The 20,482-nt window shown below is 41.1% G+C and overlaps 1 protein-coding gene across 3 annotated transcripts in view; it reads right to left on the bottom strand.

The window, feature by feature from the left end:
• Positions 1–18,209, bottom strand: part of LOC134350663 (ATPase family AAA domain-containing protein 2-like) — an 82,560-nt gene extending 64,351 nt beyond the window's left edge. For 2 of the 3 annotated variants that reach the window (XM_063056168.1, XM_063056178.1), the window contains exon 1: positions 17,993–18,208. In XM_063056168.1, coding sequence (XP_062912238.1) covers positions 17,993–18,103 — 111 coding nt within the window. In that variant the 5' untranslated portion in view covers positions 18,104–18,208. Of the gene's footprint in view, positions 1–17,992 lie in introns of all 3 variants that reach the window. The other variant, XM_063056189.1, reaches the window with a different exon arrangement.
• Between the last annotated feature and the right edge of the window lie 2,273 nt (positions 18,210–20,482).

The raw sequence follows: 20,482 nt of genomic DNA, 5'->3' as shown, positions 1-20,482 counted from the left end.
TAAGGAAAGAGGACAATTAACGCTTCTTTAAGTTTTGGAAAAGAAAACAATACCATTCAAATGCTCAAGTCAAAATTAAAGGTGTTGCAATTTTTATTGATCCCTCAATTACATTTATTCATCAAAACATTATTTCAGATCCTAATGGCAGATTTCTGTTAATTACTGGGGTACTTTTTAATAAAAAGGTCGCTATGGTTAATGTTTACGCTCCAAATGTGGATTATCCTGAATTTTTTTAAACACTTACTCACTTCCTTTCCTAATTTAAACGAGTATATGTTGATAATGGGCGGTGAATTTAATTTATGTTTGAATGCCATGTTGGACAGATCCATAGGTAGTCCGGCTTTACCAAATAAGTCGGCTACTATTATTAACTCTTTTATGTCGGATTCTGGGATTTCAGAAATTTGGAGATTCCTACATCCAAATGATAAGGAATTCTTCTTTTTTTTTCACATGTACATCGTTCTTTTTCCCCAATTGATTATTTCCTGATTGACTCTCGTTTGATTCCATATGTAGTTGATTGTAATTATGACATTATTGCTATTTCAGATCATGCTCCAATGAAACTTTCCATCAAGTTAATGGACACCTCTTGTACTGGCAGACAATGGAGATTTAACCCTATTTTGCTGCAAGATCAGGACTTTGTCAAATTTATAAAAGAGCAGATTGATTTCTTCTTTTCAACTAATACTACAGAAGAAGTTTCCAATGGAACTGTTTGGGACGCCTTTAAAGCTTATATCCGTGGTCAGATTATTTCTGTTGGTTGATAAAATTAAAGAAGTCGATAAAAAATATGCTATTTCTCCCAGTAATGAGCTGTACAAACACAGAGTTGAACTCCAATTGGAACATAGCTTATTATTAACATCCTCGATTGAAAATCAATTAATGAGAACTAGAAGAGATTTTTATATTCATAGCGATAAATCGGGTAAATTACTGGCTAACCAACTGAAATTTGATTTGGTTAAACGTCAAGTTACTAAGATTCGCAAACAGGATGATACTTTCACAGTTGGTTTGAAAAGACGTATAAAAAATATGCTATTTCTCCCAGTAATGAGCTGTACAAACACAGAGTTGAACTCCAATTGGAACATAGCTTATTATTAACATCCTCGATCGAAAATCAATTAATAAGAACTAGAAGAGATTTTTATATTCATAGCGATAAATCGGGTAAATTACTGGCTAACCAATTGAAATTTGATTTGGTTAAACGTCAAGTTACTAAGATTCGCAAACAGGATGATACTTTCACAGTTGATCACGTTGGGATAAACCAAACCTTGCAAGAATTTTATGCCTCTTTGTATCACTCTGATTTTCCTGATGATTCTAATTCATGCATGATTTTTTAAGTAAATTGAGTTTTCCGAAACTATCACCTGAAGATTGCCTATCATTAGAAACTTCCATTTCAGAGGAAGAAATAATAACTGCGATCTCATCATTGAATTCCGGTAAAGCACCCGGTCCAGATGGGTTTACAGTAGAATCTTTAAAATTTTTTTCCTCCATTCTTTCTTCTAAGTTGTCTAGAATATTCAAGGAAGCAATCAGTTTAGGTAAATTACCACAATCATTTTATGAAGCCTCTATTTCCTTAATTCTTAAAAAGAAAAAAGATCCTACTGATTGTGCATCATACAGACCAATATCTCTTCTGAATGTAGACTCTAAAATTTTTTCAAAAATTCTAGCAACTGGACTGGAGAAGGTGTTACCTCAAATTATTTCCATAGATCAAACCGGATTTATTAAAAATCGCTATTCATCCTTTAATATTAGGAGGTTAATGAATATTGTTTACACTCCCTAATTTACTACCCCGGAATGTATTATCTCATTAGATGCTGAGAAAGCCTTTGACAGAGTTGAATGGCCTTATTTATTTAATGTTCTTAAGAAATTTAATTTTAATTTGACATTTATATCTTGGATTAAATTGTTATATTACGCCCCGGTAGCCTCGGTTTGTACAAATAATTATAGATCTTTTTTTCGTCTTTTTCGTGGTACTAGGCCAGGTTGCCCTCTTAGTCCTTTACTATTTAATATTGCTCTTGAACCTTTAGCAATTGCTATTCGTGACTCGCCAAATATTGTTGGTATTACCCGTGGAAACGAAATACATAAATTATCATTATATGCAGATGATTTGTTGTTATACATCTCTAACCGGGAGAAGTCAATTCCTGCTATCCTAGATCTGTTAGCTCAATTTAGTAACTTCTCTGGTTACAAATTGAATCTTAGTAAGAGTGACTTATTCCCTTTAAATAAGCATGTACCTATTTATGGACGTTTACCATTTAAATTGGTTACTGATTCATTTATATATTTAGGGATAACAATTACGAAAAAATATAAAGATTTATTTAAAGCTAATTTTATACCTTTAATTGATCAGATTAAACTTTTATTTACCAAATGGTCCCCAATCTCTTCGTCTTTGATTGGTCGGATTAATGCTATTAAGATGATCATTTTGCCCAAATTTTTGTATATATTCCAATCGGTTCCAATTTTTATCCCAAAATCTTTTTTTGATAACGTAGATTCAAAAATTTCATCATATTTGGCAGAATAAAAATCCTAGGTTAGGTAAAGGTATCTACAGAAATCTAAAAAGGGGGGGGGGCTCGCCCTCCCGAATTTTAGATTCTATTATTGGGCAATTAATATTCGATATTTAAAATTTTGGTTACAAGATTTGGACGCATCTTTAAACCCTCATTGGGTAAATCTTGAATCTAATTCATTACAAGGGTTTTCCTTGGGTTTGGTTTTAGGAACTTTACTTCCTTTTACTTCTTTTAAATCATATAAACAAATGAACAACCCAATAGTTAAACATATTTTACGTATATGGTTTCAATTCCGAAGATTTTTTGGGTTTAATCAATTTATTCTAGCAAGTCCCATTATATCAAATTTTCTTTTTCAACCTTCCACGATGGATCAAGCTTACTTTGATTGGAAAACCAAAGGTATAATATCTTTTCGTGATTTACTTTTGGATAATTGTTTTATGTCTTTTGATCAACTCTCTAATAAATATAACTTATCCAGATCTCACTTTTTTAGATATCTACAGATTAGAAACTTTTTAATTACTGTCTCCCCTAATTTTCCACACCCATATCCAATGGACACTTTGGAAAAAACCTTAGATTTAAATCTCTCTCAGAAAAGTGTAGTAGCAATTATATATAATATAATTATGAATTTATGTCCTGATGGTTCTAATAAAATTAAAGCTAACTGGGAAAGAGAACTTGAGATTAATATACTGACTGAAAAATGGGGAAAAATTCTTCAGCTGGTGAATTCATCCTCTGTATATGCTAAGCATAGGTTGATACAATTTAAAGTAGTGCACAGGGCTCATATGTCCAAAGATAAACTATCTCGTTATTACTCTTACATTAATCCAATATGTGACAGATGTCATTTCGAGATAGCTTCTTTAACCCACATGTTTTGGTCATGTCCCTTGTTGGAGAAATATTGGAAAGATATTTTTGATATTATTTCAACAGTCCTAAATATAGACTTACAACCTCATCCAATTACTGCTATCTTTGGACTACCAATGATAGACTTAAATAATTTAACCTCTTCATCACGAAGGATGATTGCATTTCTTACTTTAATAGCTAGAAGGTCCATTTTGTTGAATTGGAAAGAGATTAACCCTCCTACTGTATTTCATTGGTTTTCACAAACTATGGTGTGTTTGAATTTGGAGAAAATTAGAAGTGCAGTTTATGACCCTTCCATTAAGTTTGAAAAAATTTGGAGGCCATTCATTCAGCATTTTCATTTGATGGAATTTGATCATTTCCAAACTTGTTTTATCTCTCCGTACTGTTGTTGGAGGGGAATGGAGTCGTCGACACTAAGGTTTTCTTCTTTTCCATTTTTAAGTTGTTAGTTTTGCCCAAGTCTTTTAGTTTAGTTGATTAATTTTGTTTTTCTTTGGGGATGGGGTTTGCTTTTTTTGTTTTGTTTTTTTTTCTTTTTCATGATTTTTTTTCCCAGTTTTTTTTTGCTTTGTATTATCCGTGGTTAGTTCTACATGTTTGGGAGCTTTGTTAATTTACACTACTTGGTTTTGCAATTACTTTTTTTTAAAGTGTAACAATATATCTCCTACTATTTGTATTATTGCTATGTTTTGCTTCTATATTTTGAAATTAATAAAAAGATTGAAAAAGAAAGGAATTCTTCATTAAGATGGAGAGTGACATAGTTAATTCAGAAACAAAGGTTCTGAATTTAAAGAAGGGTAACTTTGAAGGTATGGGACGTGAATTAGCTAAGACAGACTGGCAAATGATACTTAAAGGGTTGACGGTGGATATGCAATGGCAGGCATTTAAAGATCACATGGATGAACTACAATTGTTCATCCCAGTTTGGCAAAAGAATAAATTAGAGAAGGTGTTGCACCCGTGGCTGACAAGGGAAATTAGGGATAGTATCAATTCCAAAGAAGAAACAAATTAGCCAGAAAAAGCGGCTCATCTGAGGACTGGGAGAAATTCAGAGTCCAGCAGAGGAGGACAAAGGGCTTAATTAGGAAAGGGAAAAGAGATTATGAGAGAAAACTGGCAGGGAACATAAAAACTGACTGTAAAAGCTTTTATAGATATGTGAAAAGAAAAAGATTGGTTAAGACAAATGTAGGTCCCCTACAGACAGAAACAGGTGAATTGATTATGGGGAGCAAGGACATGGCAGACCAATTGAATAATTACTTTGGTTCTGTCTTCACTAAGGAGGACATAAATAATCTTCTGGAAATAGCAGGGGACAGAGGGTCCAGTGAGATGGAGGAACTGAGGGAAATACATGTTAGTAGAGAAGTGGTGTTAGGTAAATTGAAGGGATTAAAGGCAGATAAATCCCCAGGGCCAGATGGTCTGCATCCCAGAGTGCTTAAGGAAGTAGCCCAAGAAATAGTGGATGCATTAGTGATAATTTTTCAAAACTCTTTAGATTCTGGACTAGTTCCTGAGGATTGGAGGATGGCTAATGTAACCTCACTTTTTAAAAAAGGGAGTGAGAAACCGGGGAATTATAGACCGGTTAGCCTAACCTCGGTGGTGGGGAAAATGCTAGAGTCAGTTATCAAAGATGTGATAACAGCACATTTGGAAAGCGGTGAAATCATTGGACAAAGTCAGCATGGATTTGTGAAAGGAAAATCATGAATGACGAATCTCATAGAATTTTTTGAGGATGTAACTAGTAGAGTGGATAGGGGAGAACCAGTGGATGTGGTATATTTGGATTTTCAAAAAGCTTTTGACAAGGTCCCACACAGGAGATTAGTGTGCAAACTTAAAGCACACGGTATTGAGGGTATGGTATTGATGTGGATGGAGAATTGGTTGGCAGACAGGAAGCAAAGAGTGGGAATAAACGGGACCTTTTCAGAATGGCAGGTAGTGACTAGTGGGGTACCGCAAGGCTCAGTGCTGGGACCCCAGTTGTTTACAATATATATTAATGACTTAGACGAGGGAATTAAATGCAGCATCTCCAAGTTTGCGGATGACACGAAGCTGGGCGGCAGTGTTAGCTGTGAGGAGGATGCGAGGAGGGTGCGAAGAGGATGCAGGGTGACTTGGATAGGTTAGGTGAGTGGGCAAATTCATGGCAGATGCAATTTAATGTGGATAAATGTGAGGTTATCCACTTTGGTGGCAAAAACAGGAAAACAGATTATTATCTGAATGGTGGCCGATTAGGAAAAGGGGGGTGCAATGAGACCTGGGTGTCATTATACACCAGTCATTGAAAGTGGGCATGCAGGTACAGCAGGCGGTGAAAAAAAGCGAATGGTATGCTGGCATTCATAGCAAGAGGATTCGAGTACAGGAGCAGGGAGGTTCTACTGCAGTTGTACAAGGCCTTGGTGAGATCACACCTGGAGTATTATGTGCAGTTTTGGTGCCCTAATCTGAGGAAAGACATCCTTGCCATAGAGGAAGTACAAAGAAGGTCCACCAGATTGATTCCTGGGATGGCAGGACTTTCATATGATGAAAGACTCGATCAACTAGGCCTATACTCATTGGAATTTAGAAGATTGAGGGGGGGATCTTATTGAAACGTATAAAATCCTAAAGGGATTGGACAGGCTAGATGCAGGAAGATTGTTCCCGATGTTGGGGAAGTCCAGAACGAGGGGTTACAGTTTGAGGATAAAGGGGAAGCCTTTTAGGACCGAGATTAGGAAAAACTTCTTCACACAGAGAGTGGTGAATCTGTGGAATTCTCTGCCACAGGAAACAATTGAGGTCAGTTCATTGGCTATATTTAAGAGGGAGTTGGATATGGCCCTTGTGGCTAAAGGGATCAGGGGGTATGGAGGGAAGGCTGGTACAGGGTTCCGAGTTGGATGATCAGCCATGATCATACTGAATGGCGGTGCAGAGTCGAAGGGCCGAATGGCCTACTCCTGCACCTATTTTCTATGTTTCTAACAGAGGAATCTGAGTACACAGATCCATATTTCCTTGAAAGTGGTGTCACAGGTAGTTGAGGTCATAAAGAAAGCTTTTGGAACATTAGCCTTTATATCAAAAGTATTAAGTATAGGAGTTTAGATGTTATGTTGAATACATACAAGACAGTGGTGAGGCCCAAGTTGGGGTATTATGTGTAGCTCTGGGCTTCTACCTACAGGAAGGATATCAATAAGAGTGCAGAGAAAATTTAGAAAGATGTTGCCAGGACTTGCAGATCTGAGTCAAAGGGAACAACTGAATTTGTTAGGGCTTTATTCCCTTAGAATCAAATGAAATTTGATGGAGGTATGCAAAATCATGAGGGGTATAGATATGATAAATCCAAGCAGGGTTTTTCCACTGAGGTTGGATGAGACGACAACTGGAGGATATGGGTTAAGAGTGAAAAGTGAAATAGTTAAAGGGAACCTCTTCACTCAGAGGGCAGTGAGAGTGTGGAACAATCGGCCAGCAGAAGCGATGGATAGAAAAACAGAAAACCTACAGCACAATACAGGCCCCTCAGCCCACACAGTTGTGCCGAACATGCCCCTACCTTAGAAGTTACTAGGCTTACCTATAACCCTTTATCTTTCTAAGCTCCAGGCTTGATTTCAATATTTGAGAAGTTTGGATAAGTACATGGAAGGGAGGTGTATGGCTACAGTCCAAGTGCAGGTTGCTGGGACTTGGCAGAATAATAGTTTGGCACAGTCTAGACTGGCCTCTTTCTGTGCTGTCGTGCAGTATAGACAAAGGAGTCAGTGATGTTGCTCAATTCCAGAAAGACTTTTTAAAAGGCACCGCATACGAAGCTGCTGAACAAGATAAGAGCCCATTGTATTTCAGGAAATGTACTTGCATAGAAACAAGATTGGCTGTCAAGCAGGAAGCAGAGTGGGAGTAAAAGGGGCCTTTTCTGGGTGGTTGCCGATGACTAGTGGTGCTTTTGCAGGGGTCTGTGATAGCTGTTACTTTTCATGTTTATGATCTGGATGACGGAATTGGTGGTTTCATGGCTAAGTTTGCTGATGATACAAAGATAGGTGGAGAGCCAGGTAGTGTTGACAAAGTAGGAAGTCTACGGAAGGACTTGGACAGGTTAGGATAATGGTCAAAGAAGTGGCAGATGGAATACAGTGAAGGAAAGCGTATGGTCATGCGCTTTGGAAGCAGGATTAAAGGTGTAGTACATATTCTAAATGGGGAGCAAATTTATAAATTGTAAGTGCAAAAGGATTTTGAAGTCCTAGTATAGGATTCCTTAAAGATTATCTTGCGGTAGTAAGGAAGGCAAATGCAATGCTAGCATTCATTTTGAAAGCAAGATGTAATGATGAGGTTTTACAAAGCACAGGTCAGACCAAATTTGGAGTATTGTGAGCAGTTTTGGGTCCCATATCTAAGGAAGGATGTGCTGACATTGGAGAGAGACCAGAGGAGGCTTATGAGAATCAAAGTTCAAAACAAAACAAAACACAAATAACCCTGAAATTCATTTCTCTGCAGGCATACTCAGCAAATCTATAGAATAGCAACCATAACAAGATCAATGAAAGATCAACCAGAGTGCAGAACACAACAAACTATGCAAATGCAAATACAAACAAATAGTTTTAAATAATGAGAACATGAAATAACAAGGTAGCGTCATTAAAGCAAGATCATTGGCTTTGGGAACATCTCAACGAATGGGCAAATGTGTAGTTAACCCCTTTTGTTCAAGAGCCAGATGGTTCAGGAGTAGTAACTGTTCTTGAAACTTGTGTTGCGAGTCCTAAGGTTCTTGTACTTTCTATCTATTGGCAGCAGTGAGAAAAAAGCACGGCCTGGCTGGTGAGGATCTTGGATGATGGATGCTGGATGCTGCTTTCCAAGGACAGTGTTTCATATTGATGTGTTCATGGATGGGAGGGCTTTATCTGTGATGCACTGGGCTGAATCCACTATCTTTTATGGACTTTTCATTCAAAGGCATTGGTGTTGCCGTACCAGGCTGTGATTCAGCCAGTCAATACACTCTCCACTACATATTGATAGAAGTCTGTCAAAGTTTTAGATGTCATGCTGAATCTCGACAGACTCCTAAGTAGAGGCGCTGCTGTGCTTTCTTTGCAATTGCAATTATGTGCTGGGTCCAGGAAGAATCTCTGAAATAGTAACACCCAAGAATTAAACCCGGCAACCCTCTCCACCTCATGGGCCTCCGGCTTCCACCTCCTGAAGTCTACAATCATTTCCTAGTCTTGCTGACATTGAGTGAGAGGTTCTTATTAGGACACCACTCAGCCAAATTTTCAATCTCCCTCTTACATGCTGATTTATCTCCACCTTTGATTCAGCCCACAACAGTAGTGTGATCATCAAAATTAAATACGGTATTGAAGTTGTGCTTAGCCACGCAGTCATGGGTGCAAAGTGGGTAAAGCAAGGGGCAAAGCACACAGCTTTGGGGCAAGATGGTATCAGTGATCATCGCCGACTTTCTGTGGGTTGCAGAAAATTGTTCCATATTTCCTCTTAAAAATACTTATGAATTACTCTCACTGCAATCTGTGGCATACAAATTTCCTCGTTACAATGAACTTCTAAATCACAACAATGATCCTCAAATCTCACGGTCGACTAAAGAACGCAGACCATGACCAAAAGCTTCGCAGGAGAGGGGGAGGCCAAGCCAGGCTGAAACACAAGGGGATGAGGCCTCCTCTACCCAGCAACTTGTTAGCGAATGTGCAGTCGCTGGAGGATAAAATTGATGACCTGAGGGCAAGATCACTGAATCAGAGGCAGATGAGAAATATCTCAATTGTTTGCTGTATTGGGTCTTTGTTATCTTTCAATATGCCTGACGCAGCAGTTGGACCAGAAGCATTTACGATTTTCAGAATGGACCAAATTGCACTCACTACACTGTGTAATGTTGTCTGCAGACAAGAAAAAGCCCATCCTGACACATTTCAAATTATAGTTGGAGACTTCAACCAGGCCTGTTTGAAGAAAAAAAAATCACCAGCATGTAAGCTCTAGTACCAGAGGTCTCAACATAATACAACACTGCCACACTAAGATAAGAAACGACTACCATTCCTTGCCCAGACCACATTTTGGTAAATTGGATCACACAGTCTTCCTCCTCCTACCTGCATACAGGCAGAGCCGAAAAAGCAAGACTCCAGAGATGAGCAGAACTGAAGGTGGTTGTTAGAGGTAGAGGAACGATGACAGGATTGCTTTGGTCAGTGGACATGGCGCATTCAAGCACTCAAGAGATCTGTATGAATACACCTCAGATGTAATGGACTTTATCAAAACAGCTAGAGATGATTGTGTCCCTAGTAAATCATCTAGTCTTCCCCAATCAGAAGTCCTGAATGAACCATGAGATCAGAAATTTGTTGAGGGTCTGATCAGATGCTTTCAAGTCTGGAGACCAAGAAAGCTACAAGATGTGCAAATATATCTCCAGGAAGCCATTTCACAGATGAAGTAGAGATTCTGGACCAAACTGGAATTAATGAGGGAAGCTCAAGAGCTGCGGTAGTTTGAATCTATCTGCAGAGGGTTGTATGCTGAATCCCCCTCACTTTACAAGTACAACTGGTCCCAGGAACAAATAGTTAACATATGAGGAGCCTTTCATGGCCTGTACTCAATGGAGTTCAAAAGAATAACAGGAGATTCTGATTGAAACCTATAATATATTAAAGGCCTAGATAGAGTGAACATGGTGAGGATGTTTCCAACAGCAGGAGAGTCTAGGACTGGAAGATACAACCTCAGAGCAGAAAGACAACTCTTTAGAACAGAGATGAGGGATTTCTTTAGCCAGAGAGTGCAAACTGTGGAGTTCATTGCCACAGATAGCTGTAGATACCAAGTCACTGGGATCTTGATTAATAAGGATCTCAAAGGTTATGGGGAGAAGGAAGGAAAACAGGATTGAGAGGGCAAATAAATCAGCCATGGCCAAATGGTGGAGCAGACTCCATGAGCTAAATGGCCTAATTCTGCTCCATGTCTTATGTCGTAGTCATAGAAAAGTACAGCATAGAAACAGGATATTTGGCCCATCTAGTCTGTGCCAAGCCACTTAAACTACCTACTCCACCCCCATTGACCTGCACAGGGGCCAGAGCCCTCCATATTCCTGTCATCCATGTACCTATCCAAACTTCTTTAAAATGTTGAAATCAAGCTCACTTGCACCACTTCTTCCGGCAGCTCATTCCTCACTCATGACCCTCTGAGTGAAGTTTCCCCTCATGAGCCCCTTAAGCTTTTTCACCTTTGACCCTTAATCCATCAGCTCTAGCTATAGTCCCACCCAAACTCAGTGGAAAAAGACTGCATGCATTTACCTTATATGTACCACATTATTTGATAGTGGTATACGAGGTCTCCCCTTGGAGCTTCTGCATTCTAAGGAATGAAGTCCTAACTTATTCAAACTTTCCCTATAACTCAGATCATCAGTCCCAGCAACATCCTTATAAATTTCCTCTGTACTCTTTCAACCCGATTTACAACTTGGTGACCAAGACTGCACACGACACTCCAAATTAGGCCTCAACATCTTATACAACGTCAACATCACATCTCCTGTACTCAATACATTGAATGCCAATGTGCCAAATGCCTTTTTTTATGACCCTATCAGCTTGTGCCACCACTTTGAAAGGATTGTGGACCTGTATTTCCTGATCCCTTTGTTCTACGGCACTCCTCAGTGACCTACCGTTCACTAAGACCTATACTCATTGGTCCTACCGAAGTGCAACACCTCGCACTTGTCTGCATCCTTTCAGCCCATCTTTCCAGCTGGTACAGATCCCACTGCAAGCTGAGTCTTCCTCGTTGTCCACCCTCAATTTTGCTGTCATCTGCAAATTTGCTGATCCAGTTAACCACACTATCATCAGTGATATACAGTAGATGATAAACAGACCCAGCACTGATCACTGTGGCACAACACTAGTCACAGGCCTCCAGTAAGAAAGGCAACCCTCTACCACTACTCTCTGGCTCCTCCCACAAATCCAATTTATTACCTCAACTTAAATGCCAAGCAACTGAACCTTCTTGACCAACCTGCCATTCAGAACCTTGTCATATTCCTTGCTAAAGTCCACATAGACAACATCCACTGCCTTGCCTACATCAACTTCCCTGGTAAATTCCTCAAAAAAACTCCGTAAGATTGGTTAGACACTACCCACCATGTGCAAAGCCATGCTGACTATCCCTAATCAGTCCATGTCTGTCCAAATACTCATATATCCCGTCCCTTAGATTACAAACCAATAACTTTCCCGCTACTGATGTCAGGCTCACCAATCTATTATTTCCTGGTTTATTTTTAAGAGCCTTTCTTAAACAGCTGAACAACATTAGCAATCCTCCAATACCTCACTGTCGCTAAGGTGAATTTAAATATCTCTGCTAGGGCCTGGCAATTTCTGAACTTGCCTCCCTCCCACAGATAATGAGGGAACACTTGTCAGGCCCTGGGGATTTATCCACCCTAACTTGCCTCAAGACAGCAAACACCTCCTCCTCAGTAATCTGTATAGGGTCCATGAAGTCCATGCTGCTTTGTCTCACTTCTATGGACTCTGCAAAGAAACTTAGTGAAGTTCTCCTCCATCTCTTTTGTCTCCACACATTGATTACCATTCTGATCTTCCAAAGGGACCAATTTTGTCCCTTGCAACCCTTTTGCTCTTAACATTTCTGTAGAATCCCTCAAGACTGATTCCTCTTCACCTTGATTATCAAGGCAACCACATGACTTTTTATCTGTCCTGATTTAAGTGGTCTCTTGCACTTCTTATACTCCATAAGTACCTCATTTGTTCCTACCTGCCTATAAGTTATGCACCTCCTTTTTTCCCTTAACCAGGGCCTCAATATCACTTGAAAACAAAGGTTCCCTGAACCCATTATCTTTACCTTTTATTGTGACAGGCACATAAAAGACTTGTACTCTCAAAATTTCACTTTTGAAGGCCTCACACTTGCCAAGTATACCTTTGCCAGAAAATAATCTGTCCCAATCCACACTTGCCAAATCTTTTCTGATACCAAAAATCAAAAACCTCAACCCACAGACCAGACCTATCTTTTTCCCATAGGCAGGAGGGTGAAGCAAAGTCAAGATGGCACTAAACAGCAACTCCTGTGTTTGCATCTTCGGAAACAGCTCTATTTCTATCTTTGATATCTCTTTTTTTTCCTTGTTAAAGTTCTTTTGAAGACCCTGACCAGGAGTTACACTAGGAGTTCTGTTCTTTGCAGGAATGAGACCAACTCTCAGGGGCTCATGACCGGCCACTTTTTGATATCCAAAGGATGCGGCCTGGAAGAGTAGTGCGCCTTCAGGGATTTTGGTGGCTCTGGAGATGGGCTGATTCGAGTTCAGTGCCCCTGACACAACCCCATTAATGTGGTTATACATTTCTTATTCCTCATTCCACCCATAATGTCACACTGGACAGATTCTCCAGTCTGCCCTGACTGAGCACTGCAATGACATTTTTCCTGACTGGTAACGCCACTCCTCTTCTTTTAATCCCTCCTTGTCGCATCTAAAATAGCGGAACCCAGAATATTAAGCTGCCAGTCCTGCCCCTCCTGCAACTAAGTCTCACTGATGACTACAATATCACAATTCCATATGTCGGTCCACACCCTGAGCTCATCTGCCTTTCCTACGATACTTCTTGCAATAAGAAAACTATAGCCATTTTTCTAATATGAAGACAGACATAGTTCAGACCACATTTTATTCAACAATTCAAATGTGGGAAGTGAGCATCAACTCTAACTTTTGAATTTTAGTCCGCTGCCAATGAAATGAATAAAGAATGGATTGCCAATATATTGGCTCTATGGCAAGTTAATTTTAGAATAGGTAATGCAACAGAAAATAGCTATTTTTGTGACTCAGAGACATCTATATTTGCTTCTTTTTGAGTGGACTTTAAAATTTCCACTAAAATAAAGGTCAAGAGTCCTCAGAAAAGATGATTTTTTTTAAAAAAAAATGTGACCAGTGCTGATCTTGGAAGAGCAAACAAATAGTGGGTGTCTGTGCTCCACAGACATTTCTTTGCTCTGAGCAAGTTTACCATCCAAGGCTGCCGAGTAGATACCTGATAACACTGGAAAACAAAAATTTTGCTTCTGAGTACTCTTGGGTGTATCTTACAGATTTTGGGCTGCTGACCATGAAAATCACCATGAAGTTCCCCATCACGCACATTTAAAACAAAACTGCCTGTATTTGTTATGTCAGTTCATAATTTGAGTCAATTAAAATATTGCCCACAACTTAAGCTAAAAAGCTTTCCATCTTGTCCAGGCATGCCTGGCCATGTTTAGGCAGGGTAGATGCTGCATGGTTTTAGAAAAGCTATACACTTCCATGAAGAATTTCAATATTTGAGACAGGCGTTTTCCAGAATAACTGATGCCAAGATTAAGGAAGGTATTTTTGTTGGTCCACAAATCACACAGGTCAATGACAGGCATTCAAGGATGTTGTTGAAAATTTTCTTGACAACAGAGCTCCAAACTACATGCATCTGATTAACAACATGGCTCAAACATACAAAACCATGAAGTGTTTTGCACTACACTGAAGATTCATTTTCTGCATTCCCAGTTAGACTTCTTCCCTGAAGATCTGGAGCTGTCAACGATGAGCATGGTAAAAGGTTTTGCCAGGACATTGAGGTAATGGAGAAGCCGTATCAGGACACCGGAATCTATCAATGCTGGCTGAATACCGTTGGACACTTAAGCAAGAAGCCTCAGACAGAGCACAAACGAGATTCATCAACAAAACGTTTTTAGCTTAGTTGAACTATTGCAAAGCATCAGCACCATTATGAAATTAAATGCATTATATTCAATAAAAGTTGATTTCTTGTTTCTCCAAATTCCTACGTGATACCATAAGACATAGGAGCAGGATTAGGCTACTTGGCCCAATGAGTCTGCTCCGCTATTCCATCATGGCTGATCCTGGATCCCACTCAACCCCACACACCTGCCTTCTCGCCATATCCTTTGATGCCCTGACAGATCAGGAAACTATCAACTGTCACTTATGCATGGACTTGGCCTCCACCACAGTCTGTGGCAGAGCATTCCACAGATTCACCACTCTCAGGCAGAAAAAAAGCTCCTTTCCTCTGTTCCAAAAGGTTGCCGTCAGTTTTGAGGTTGTGCTCTCTAGTTCTAGAGACCCCCACCAGAGGAAACATCCTCTCCACATCCACCTCATCTAGTCCTTTCAACGTTCAATAAGTTTCAATGGGATCATCCCACATTATTATAAATTCCAATAAGTACAGGGCCAAATACTCCTCATAAGTTGACCCCTTCACTCTCAGAATCATTCTCATGAAGCTCCTCTGGATTCTCTCCAGTGACAACACATTCTTTCTGAGATATGGGGCCCAAAACTGTTGATAATACTCTGTGCAGCCTGACTAGTGTCTTAAAGGCTCAGCATCATCTCTTTGGTTTTACATTCTATTCCCATTGAAATAAATACCAACATTTACCGGACTCAACCTGTAATTTAACCTTCTGGGAGACTTACATGAGGACTCCCAAGTCGCTCTGCATCTCTGATGTTTGAAACTTCTCCCTGTTTAGGTAATAGTCCACACTACTGTTTCTTATACCAAAATGCATTATCATACATTTCCCAACACTGTATTCCAGCTGCCCCTTTTTTTTTTGCCCATTCTTCAATTTGTCTAAGTCTTGCTGCAATCGCATTGCTTCCTTGGCACTAGCTACCTCCCACCTATCTTTGTATCATCCACAAACTTTGCCACAAAGCCATCAATTCCATTATCCAAATCACCAGCAATGTGAAAAGTAGTGGTCCCAATACTGACCCCTGAGGAACACCACTAGTCCCTGGCAGCCAACCAGAAAAGGCTCCCTTCATTCCCACTCGCTGCCTCCTGCCTGTCAGCTATTCCTCTATCTCTGCCAGGATCTTTCCTGAAATGCCCCAGGAATTTATCTAGTTAAGCAGCCTCATGAGTGGCACCTTATCAAACGCCTTCTAAAAACCCAGATAAATGACATCCACTGCCTCTCCTTTGTCCACCCTGCTTGTTACTTCCTGAAGAACTCTAACAGATTTGTCAGGCAAGATTTCCCTTCACAGAAACCATGCTGATTTTGACTTATTTTATTATTAGTCTCCAAGTACCTCCAAACCTCATCCTTGATAACAGACACCAACACTTTCCCAACCACTGAGGTTATGCTGACTGGCCTATAATTTCCTTTATTTTGCCTTCCTCCCTTCTTAAAGAGTGGGGTGACATTTGCAATCTTCTAGTCATCTGGGATCATGCCAGAATCAAGTGATTCTTGAAAGATCATGACCAATGCATCCGTTATCACTTCAGCAACCTCTCTCAGGACTCTGGGATGCAGTCCATCTGGGCCAGGTGACATCCACATTAAGACCTTTGAGTTTGCCTAGCATTTTTTCCTTTGAAATAGCAATGGCACTCACTCCTACTCCCTGATACTCATTGACAGTACTCTTTTCCATAGATGCTGCCTGGCCCACTGAGTTCCTCCAGCATTTTGTGTGTGCTGCTTTTATAGTTTTTTTTAGTTGCCTTTTGTTGGATTTTAAAAACTTCCCAATCAACCAACTTCCTACTCGCTACAAGTAGTCTGAAAATATATTTGTGTTCAGCTTCAAGCAGTCTACCATAAACAAAAAGTCTGAGGAAGCAACACTTCAAAAATTGTTGTGCAATTGTAATTATAATATAAAAAATGGTTATACCAATTAATTTGTTTACCCAGTTGTAATCAATGTAGGAAACCAAGAATTCAGACTGTTCAGAACTGGCTGTCAACATAGTCATAACAAAAAAACAACTTTATCTTGTTTTGAAATTACTCAGCATGTCACATTTTCAAAATGGATTCAAGAAGGCCTTTATAACCCCAAGGAACAGTCTGCCAAGTATGTCTCAAATGTGACAGAAAAAAAATTGCAATATTTTCAGATAACCATGCCAATCTACAAACAGGTAATTTTCCAAGCTGCATTATCATTTGGACAAGCAAAGGTACAAGTAGTGAAAGGCATTGACTTGGCAAAGTCGTAAACCCGAGAATTAGATTAATGGCTAGTTCATTTAGTCTGCACCAGGACAATTTCAGTACAAGGTAAAATTCAAGTTATCTTATTCTACCCAAATATCCCAGATCAATTTTGTAACTTCAACAGAAAATTTAAAATACTGAATACTACACCGAGTACTGAAGCCTTGTCAGAAAATTATATAGTTTCTCATGCTCAAATTATGCAATATCTGAACATCATAGTTTATGGTCAACATGGGATTGGGATGGAGAATTGAAATAACAGGCAACACCAACATTAGAGTCACTTATGAGAAAATGAAAATCCACTGAATTTAGAAACTCACATAATGGCTACAACATAGAGACCATTCGGCTCATTAAATCAACCCAGACTTTAGATTAACAGGTTTCCACCTCTACTTTATCTTTAATTTTACAGTTTCCTTTTGAATGCTACAACAAACTGCTTCCTCACATTAACTCATCAAATATATTCCAATCCAAGTTTTTCCTCATTTCACACTTGACCATTTAGACATAAAATAATGAATGAGCATATTTTTTATTGAGTGGCAAGTAATGACTATTGATGCACTTGCAAGTTTAAGTGTTCAGCCCCAGCTTTGACAACCGTTCAATGTGGATATCGTTATTAAGGCAACGGCGATTCGAAAGGCGCTGTGGTGGAGATAGAGGACTTTCATTGCAGCTACGAATGCTGGGAAACGGCTCCTTTCATAGATGGCTGGGCAATTCGTAAAACTACATTAATCGTCCAATTTAACGCAGCAAAGGAAGGGTAGGGTGTCAGAAATGACCATGAGTGGATATGAGCGAAAAGCGGCAGGAGCGGACAGTGAAGGACTTCAAGTGGGGAGCACTGAGTGCACCCTGCGCCCATGTGACCGGTTAATTCCGAAGCCACAGACAATATCAGGGAGGCCTGAAGAACAGGGAAGGAGGGAGGAACGCGCGACCTCATCTCAGTGAATGTAAGCCGAAAACAGAACGGCCGGAAGCTCGGTCCTCAAAACAGCCCCACCCCCTCTCCCGAAAAGGCGCGCGTCAGTCCACTGATAACAACGCCATCCCTCCTTTCCGCCCAGAGCGCCTCGGTAGGGGGCGGGGAAGAAAAAAAACAGTAGAGCCTCAGATCCCAACCTTCCAGGGGAGGGAGAGGGGGGGAAATCGGCCGGTGCCCGGTGACAGCCACTCAAGCCCGTGGTGGTCTAAGCCTGCGGTCAGCGACCTCCCCCACCCCCGAGAGGTTCGCCTTCCCGTGTGCCACCGCCACTAGGCTGTCCGCTCACCGATGAGTGCCGCGTCCTTTGGTCGAAAGACGAGCTTTCACCGTCCGACAAAGCGATGAATTCCGAGCTGGAGTCGAGGCAAAGAGACGCGCCGCTCCTCAGTATCACCATGGTGGAGATGCGGCGCCTGCCAAACGCTAGTCAGCGGCCTCGCGTCCAACCGCTGACTTTTCTAGCGCCAGAACTTTCCCGCGCACCTCTCACCGCTGCACTCATGACCTCTCCTTCCGCCGGGGAAAGTAGACCTCATTTATCTCCGCTTATAACCCGCTACTCCACACAGAACAAGCAAAGCACTCAACCAAATGAATAAATCTGATGAATGTGCAGGTTTTTCCATGGGTTAGAAAACCACATAATTAGTATACTCTTTAGCGCGGAGGGATTCTGTTTTTAAATCTATCGGAGGGCAAAAGGCAAATCGAGGTCCCTTATTGGTGAATACTCCAGCGAATCAGTGTCGGCTTCCAAAGCGCGAGCCAATCAGCGGCTTGCTCACCCCGCAACAAAGTTCGGTAAACATTTGATCGGTGACGTAACCGAAGGGGGCGTGCTCAAAACAAAAAACACGTGGGTTCCCTGTTGCCATTTCGTGGAGGTTCCTTTATACGTTATTGTCGCCGAACAATTGGTACCAGAGCGTACAATCATCATAGCGGTATTTGATTCTGCGCTTCCCGCTCCCTGGATTACAAATCGTTAGTAAATATTAAAAATTTAAATTATAAATCATAAATAGAAAATAGAAAAATGGAAAGTAAGGTAGTGCAAGAAAAAATGAGATGCAGGTCCGGATATTTGGAGGTTACGGCCCAGATCCAGGTCAGGATCCGTTCAGCAGTCGTATCACAGTTGGAAAGAAGCTGTTCCCAGATCTAGCCGTATGAGTCTTCAAGCTCCTGAGCCTTCTGGAGGGAAAAGGGACGAAAAGTGTGTTGGCTGGGTGGGTCGTGTCTTTGATTATCCTGGCAGCACTGCTCCGACAGCGTGCAGTGTAAAGTGAGTCCAAGGACGGAAGATTGGTTTGTGTGATGTGCTGCACCGTGTTCATGATCTTCTGCAGCTTCTTCCAGTCTTGGACAGGACAACTTCCATACCAGGTTTGTGATGCACCCGAGAAGAATGCTTTCTACGGTGCATCTATAAAAATTAGTGAGCGTTTTAGGGGACAGGCCAAATTTCTTTAGTTTTCTCAGGAAGCAAAGGCGCTGATGGGCCTTCTTGGCAGTGGACTCTGCTTGGTTGGACCAAGTCAGGTCATTTGTGATATTGACCCCGAGGAACTTAAAGCTTTTGACCTGTTCCACTTGCTCACCACCGATGTAAATTGGGTCGTGCGGTCCGCTACTCCTTCTGAAGTCAACAACCAATTCCTTCTTCTTGCTGACATTGAGGGATAGGTTATTGTCTTCGCACCATGCCACCAGGTTCTTAATTTCCTCTCTGTACTCAAACTCATCATTACCTGAGATACGGCCTACAATTGTTGTGTTATCGGCAAACATATATTGAGTTTGATGGAAACTTGGCTACACAATCATGGGTGTACAGTGAGTACAGCAGGGGGCTGAGTACATAGCCTTGTGGGGCACCGGTGCTCAGAGTGATTGTAGAGGAGAGCTTGTCCCCTATTTTTTTACAGCCTGCGTCCTGTCTGTGAGGAAGTTGACGATCCAGCCGCAGATCTGAGTGCTAAGGCCCAGGTTCCGGAGCTTAGGAATCAGTTTATTTGGAATGATGGTATTAAAGGCAGAGCTGTAGTCAATGAAAAGGAGCCTTACGTATGCATCTTTATTCTCCAGGTGTTCTAAGGAGGAATGTAGGGCCAGGGAGATGGCATCTGCCATTGACCTGTTGCTCCGGTAGGCGAATTGCAAAGCGTCGAGGTTGACCGGTAGGCTGTGGTTGATGTGTGCCATAACCAATCGCTCGAAGCACTTCATAGCAATTGATGTCAGAGCCACAGGTCGATAGTCATTCAGGCATGCCAACTTGCTCTTCTTCGGCACTGGGATTATCGTTGCCTTCTTAAAACATGAGGGGATCTTAGACTGAAGCAAGGAGCAGTTGAGGATATCAGCAAACACTCCAGCTAGCTCACTTGCACAGGCCCGGAGAACCCATCCCGGGACGCCATCTGGGCCCGTCGCCTTCCTTGGATTTATCTTCAGGAAGGCCCTTCTAACGTCCTCCTCGGTGATGATGAATCTCGATGCCACCAGGTCCAGTTCATCTGGAGGGAGCGGGACGCTCCTCTTCTGTTAGAATCTTGTATAGAATACGTTAAGTTCGTCAGGAAGAGAAGCGCCACAGTTATTGATATTCCCAGCCTTTGCACCGACTGATCTCATTTAGACCCTGCTATAGTCTACTGGCATCCCTCTGCTTAGCCTGAGCTTCCAACTTGGCTCGATATTGCCTCTTGGCGCCCTTAATGGCTTTCCGGAGTCCACGCCTGGATTCCGTGTAGCGACTGGCATCCCCTGACCT

This window comes from Mobula hypostoma, chromosome 1 (assembly GCF_963921235.1).
Source record: "Mobula hypostoma chromosome 1, sMobHyp1.1, whole genome shotgun sequence".
NCBI classification, from domain to species: Eukaryota; Metazoa; Chordata; class Chondrichthyes; order Myliobatiformes; family Myliobatidae; genus Mobula; species Mobula hypostoma.
Note: the sequence above shows the minus strand (reverse complement) of the source record. Positions and strands in the feature narration are given on the sequence as shown.